Genomic DNA, 6,000 nt, shown 5'->3' on the forward strand with positions numbered 1-6,000 from the left:
GGGAAGTTTAAAGGTTTATGGTCTTAAAGAAAAGCTGAAACTTGATGATGCCTTCAGGGGATCACTTCAGGTTTTGAGTTCATCCTCAGAACTCCTGAATGTTTGTTCAACATGTCATGGCAGTCCAGTAATTAAAAAAAGAATGTCTTTCCTTCTTGCCTCTGGTATGTTTCACTCAAACTTTGGATTAATATAAACACGTAGCTTTACATCATACATCTAACATCCCCCACTTAAAGTGCGGGGCTGCAGTAATTGCATCCTGGGAAATTGCTTCCTTTTTGAAACTGTGCAGATCAAGCTTTGCTATATTTTAAGTGCCACGACCCCTGCACCATCGAACAAGAGCATAAAGGTAGAAACCTGATGCTGAAAAAAATGGGAATGTAATGTCGTGTGTGTCCTATATCGGCAATGTGACCCTGCTGGTTTGCCATGTTTTCTTTCTACGCTACAGTCAGTTTGTGTTTGCAATAGCTGTTTTATGAGGTGCACTTAGTTTCGAAGTATTAGAAAACAAGACTCTCGAGAGCATGAAACATTTAGATTACACTTTGAAAGAAGGAAGAAATGTAATCCCGTAACATCTTGGGTTTTTAAAATAGGTCACTACTTATTTTAACCATAACTTTGTTCTTAAAACTAACTAAAGTTGGTTTTTGCATAAACGTTGTCATTTTGAGCCATATTTTTTAGCGACTCATTGAAAACAAATTCTGTCAAAATGTGTTTTTGGATTAAACTCAAATTGCCTTGCGTGTGTTAACTGACTTTATAGCGACCAGTTAAATATGTGCGGTGTCTCCGTCAGGAAAGAGATTTATGTGGTGGGTTTACTTTGAAACATTTGTTTGATAAACATTTCAATGTGTGAGAGATAAACAGAGCCCACCAGTTGCATCTGTGGATCTGGCACCGGGGCAATCAGAGGTTTATGATTTGGCTTCAAGGTTTATTCCTCTAACTCTGTTTCCTCTCCAACAATCAGTTCCTATCAACCCATTAATGTTTGTTCTCTCAGTATAGATCTCCTTTGAGCCCCCTCTCTCTCACCTCCTCCCACATCCCTCTCTCCCTCCTTCTGAAGCTTCCTCCCCTCAGGGCTGTATTTATATATCCTCTTGTCCTTCTATGTTTTTGTCTACTCTTGCTCCAATCGCTTAAGGTCTGTTTTAGTGCATACCAATAGAAACCACCACACATGAAACGTTGTTATGTCATTTGTTTTAGCATATTTCTACTCTGAAAGGAATGCAATGTTTATCCAGTGCCCACAGAAGTAAACTTCTCTGCTGGTATGTGTATTATAATGCTTTTCAGCCTTAACTTTGAGGTTATTGCTTATGAAATACCATCATTATTTGGAGCCCCTGCATATGATGCAATCATAAAAACAATCCCTTTGCAATCAGTCAGTGATTGTACATCCGAGTGTCACCAACTACTGCGGCCCTCCTTGCTCTGATGGAACAACACAGTAAACCTAATTGTTTGTTTCCTCAGCATCTGCAGGCTCGCTCCTGTTGGGTCCTCAATTAACCCGGTTCAATAATTGGCTGTGCCTCCCGTGGAGAAATAAACAGTATTCCGACTTCAAACACACTAATCACAAAGAAAACATCTGTGTGTGTGTGTGTGTGTGTGTGTGTGTGTGTGTGTGTGTGTGTGTGTGTGTGTGTGTGTGTGTGTGTGTGTGTGTGTGTGTGTGTGTGTGTGTGTGTGTGTGTGTGTGTGTGTGTGTGTGTGTGTGTGTGTGTGTGTGTGTGTGTGTGTGTGTGTGTGTGTGTGTGTGTGTGTGTGTGTGTTTGACCGCTATCTGCACTTGCCCCTGGTGACAGGATGTGAGGCAAGGAGGAGAGGGGAGATGCTCAGCCATGTCATTGGGGAGCCCTTATCGCACTGAGCCAGGAGACACACACACACACACACACACACACACACACACACACACACACACACACACACACACACAGCACACACAGATGCAGGGACACTGGTGCATATCTACACGTGCATGCACTCACACATAGGACACGTGTGAACATATAAATCGATACAAACTCACAGAAATTATTGAACTGATTTGTCGCTTTGCAGAAATGTAGATGCCAGATTACATGAAAACACACACATTGACCCGCAGAAACACAATGGAAACAAGCTCTCAAGATGGAAAGAAATCAAATAGTTTATTGTCATATGCACTATTGCTACAGGGTAGTTGTTAGTTATGCAAATCTGAAGTCCCAGGCTCCTCCAACAATGCAGCAAACAATACACTTAGGACATCAAATAGTGCTGGTTCTTTGATCCAAATAACATACGAACAGGATGTATTATTTATGTTTGTGTATGTCATGTATTTCTTTTTCTAAATGACAAAAAATAAATTGAATGTGTAGGTGCATTATTCATTATTTACAGTCCTTCTTGTACACACACATCCCCCCTCTGCTCCTGTTCTCTGCTCCTCCAGGGTTATGTCGGGGCGTCTGAGGCCGATCCCCCGAGGATCCCCCAGATCTCACACAGTTTAGATCACATGAGCTTCGCTTCCTCACCTCTTCCTCCTGCCCTTCAAATGCACCCAGCTCCTCCTCCTCTCCCATCAGCTGTCCACTGCCTCCCTCGCTTTTCCATCCACCGTCACCTCTGCAATACACAATCCTCTCACCCGTACCTGGCCTCTTCTTCCTCTGCCTATTCCTCTGACTCTTCATCTTCCTTGAGTGATGGGAGAGAGTTGGGGGGAGGAGAGCGGACAGCAGAGAAGTTTCTTCATCAACCACAGTCTGATAACTCATCAGCAGCTGTTTAAAGCGCGGCTACTTTGTCTTCATTAGCTGCCGCTGGTTTCGCTTCATAAAAGCCATTCGAAAAGTTATCAGAAAATCCCTCCACACCACATCCATACATCCCATTTCAAGTCCTCATCTGCTATGATATGACCAGTTCTCGATCGAGTATTATTGGAGGAATGCAGGAAATTACAGGCTGTGCTAGAAATAGAGTTTTAGGTGATGAATTCATTTTTACTGAGATATTAAATGAGCCACACGAGAGATAACGCTCCTTCATCCAGAAGTGATAGATAGCTCTTTGAAATAAAACAATTTCTACGATGAATTCAATCTGCAGCTCATATTGTTTGCCTCAGTGCTGATTCTATCTCTTCTTCCCACAGATAACTACTGGAACGCCGCGTCGTTCACCACCCCTTCCTCCTACCTGCACTTCGCCACCTTCCAGGGTGAGACCAGCGCCGACATCTCCTTCTATTTCAAAACCAGCGCTCCCTACGGCGTCTTTCTGGAAAACCTGGGCAACACGGACTTCATCCGTCTGGAGCTGAAATGTAAGATATCTCTGAGTGATTCTGAGTCTTCATTAGTGCTGGGTGCATCCTATCACCACACGCACTCAAATCCGCCCTGACACACACACTGATGCAGATGCACAGCGACAGTCAATTGCCTTCCTGATTATGTCGCGCTACTTTGTGATTGCAAGAGAGAGCAATCATTTATTTAAGGTAATTGGTGTGTGTGCAATAATTATGTCCATTATAAACCTCTGTTTAACCAAATCACCCATTTTCAGGGTTGACAAAACACAAGCTCTCACACACACACTCACAGGAATACACAAATATATTCTCTCGCTCCCAAAGTTCCTTCAAATACGAGTGTTTACCTCTCTGCAAAATACACACTTACACACACCCACACACACTGAGTCACTCAATGGAGTGACATGGGTAAGTGTTGAATGTGTACCTGCACACATTCAAGAGTCAGAGCTTTTTCACGATCCCAAACACACACACACACACACACACGTGTTGGTACATTTTAATAAAGCATAAATAAAAAACTAAATTCATTATAAATATCTGGAATATTGAATGTTGAATTCTGATTCATCTTTCCTGGAAAGAAACACTTCTTTATTCAACGTTATTTGGCTTAAACCTGCAAACGAAATGAGCAGCATAGTGCTTATTTGACACATTAGGATAACAGGTGTGGCATTTCTATTTTTGTATTTCTCAAGCTACTTGTGACAAAGTACCCAAGGTCAAAACTGCAGTCTGTTCTCAGCTGTGGCAGATTTACAAGATCTCACAGTAGGGAGAGAAACATCCAACACATTCTGAAATAAAGATGAATCACTTGGATTGTGTTTGGAATATGAAGATGGAGGATAAAGAGGACCCATAAGACCCTGAAGACTATAAGAAGAGGAGATAATTACCAAGCATCACAGCTAGTTGTTGTTGAGGAGCTGGGGGATAAACACAGCGAGCAGCCTGATGGTTAAGCTTCACTCCACCTGTGAGTTTAAGAGCTACTGAAGCAGAATACGGTGCCAGCCGCAGTGTCCTCTCAGCACCATCAGTCACACGGAGTTCAAGTTTACGGCCTCTGGAAGACATCACTCATTAGGAAATCTCAGACTCAGCAGCTTTCTGAATCCCCGAGGACATGAAGTTATGTGTCGAACACGAAGAGCAGTGAACCAGGAAGAGCTCGAGGATGTTTTGGAGATGTTGGGAGGCATTTTCCGTTCTGCTGGTTTCATCCTTTTTGTCTCTGGGGGCTGGAGTTGAAACAGAGGGTTCAACACTGGACACACATGACATCCATAGGTATTTTTATAAGGGGGATTTCTGAGCAGTTTCCAGATCACCCTCCTGAGAGCAAAGTGTTCAGCACCATGGACAGCTCCAGGCTGTTTTTAACCTGCAAATCTTCTGGAAGCTGCTCAGAAACCACCTTTATGTGAAGATAACTAGATCTGAATCTCTTTTAACCCATCCGTCTACAGGTTGTAAAGTTTCATGAGGCATTCATATCGAAATCAAACGTGCTCCTCTTAAGTTAGGAACCCAAGTGGGTAACTTTGATACTTTAGGTATATGTTGACGCTTTTAAATCCAGTATTTGGTGGTAGTTTGAGTACTGATCGGCCCATACATTGACACAGATATATCAATGTGCTCACACTATACTGAATGTGCATGAGTGAGAAGTTTGCCAAAGGAGGAAATATATGCCTTGCAAGCATGCTCACAAAAACACACGCACAGATTCAGCGAGTGTCCAGAAGGCCAAGGAGATATGGAGTGTGTGTGTTTGTCTCTCCCTTGCTGTCATCTTGCATTTTGCCCAACAGCACATGTTTAGACACACTCGTGAAACAACTTGCATGCACACACACACTTGCACGCACATAAACACACACATAATCTCTGCCCTCATGGCTCTCACTGGTGCAAAAAAACTCTATTTGCTCCAATCCGGTCAAGCTATGAAATGACTAGCATTAGGCCAGAATAGCAAAGCTGTGGCATTGCAGGAGCTCACACACACACACACACACACACACACACACACACACACACACACACACACACACACACACACACACACACACACACACACACACAACCTTGTAGCAAACACACTGTGACCTCAGCGGACTTAAAGAGCCATCAGCCGGACACTGTTCCTCTTTGAATCTTAAGGAGAGTATTTGAGAGGCTGCATTGGGGGCTTATTGAGAAGTGGTCGTGTAACAGGATTGAGGACAGATAGAAAGGTCCCTCAATATAGAAACGCTTGACTTCTGAGATTCAGTGGAAAGTATATGTGCCACATTTTGGGTCTTTAAGAGGCTGCAATTTCAGTGATAGTCTCGCCCAAAGGTTATAAACACTTTCAGTCTGGGATCCAGCTGGGAAATGCTCTTTCCCGCTGAGACTTCGGCTTAAGAAATTGTGTTATTGCCTTTTTCATGTGAAGGCCAGACAGAAATGAAGTTTACATCTGAAGTTTAGAAGAGGCCTGTGCATCGCTCGCTTTCTAAAAGTTGTCAGATGTCTCTCTGACATGCAAAGCAATATGTAGTTATCTACTAAAGTGAAAATCAGCCAGCAATAAGAATATATATTTTCCAGACTCTCCTTTTAAAACTGTCAGAGGAGAATCTTTATTTGAT

The 6,000-nt window shown here is 42.9% G+C and overlaps 1 protein-coding gene across 1 annotated transcript in view; it reads left to right on the forward strand.

The window, feature by feature from the left end:
• Positions 1-6,000, forward strand: part of cntnap2a (contactin associated protein 2a) — a 243,676-nt gene that overhangs the window by 204,091 nt on the left and 33,585 nt on the right. Inside the window, exon 18 of the mRNA XM_063912533.1 lies at positions 3,185-3,355. Within this exon, the coding sequence (XP_063768603.1) occupies positions 3,185-3,355 (171 nt within the window). The remainder of the gene's footprint in view (positions 1-3,184; positions 3,356-6,000) is intronic.

This window comes from Eleginops maclovinus, chromosome 21 (assembly GCF_036324505.1).
Source record: "Eleginops maclovinus isolate JMC-PN-2008 ecotype Puerto Natales chromosome 21, JC_Emac_rtc_rv5, whole genome shotgun sequence".
NCBI lineage: Eukaryota > Metazoa > Chordata > Actinopteri > Perciformes > Eleginopidae > Eleginops > Eleginops maclovinus.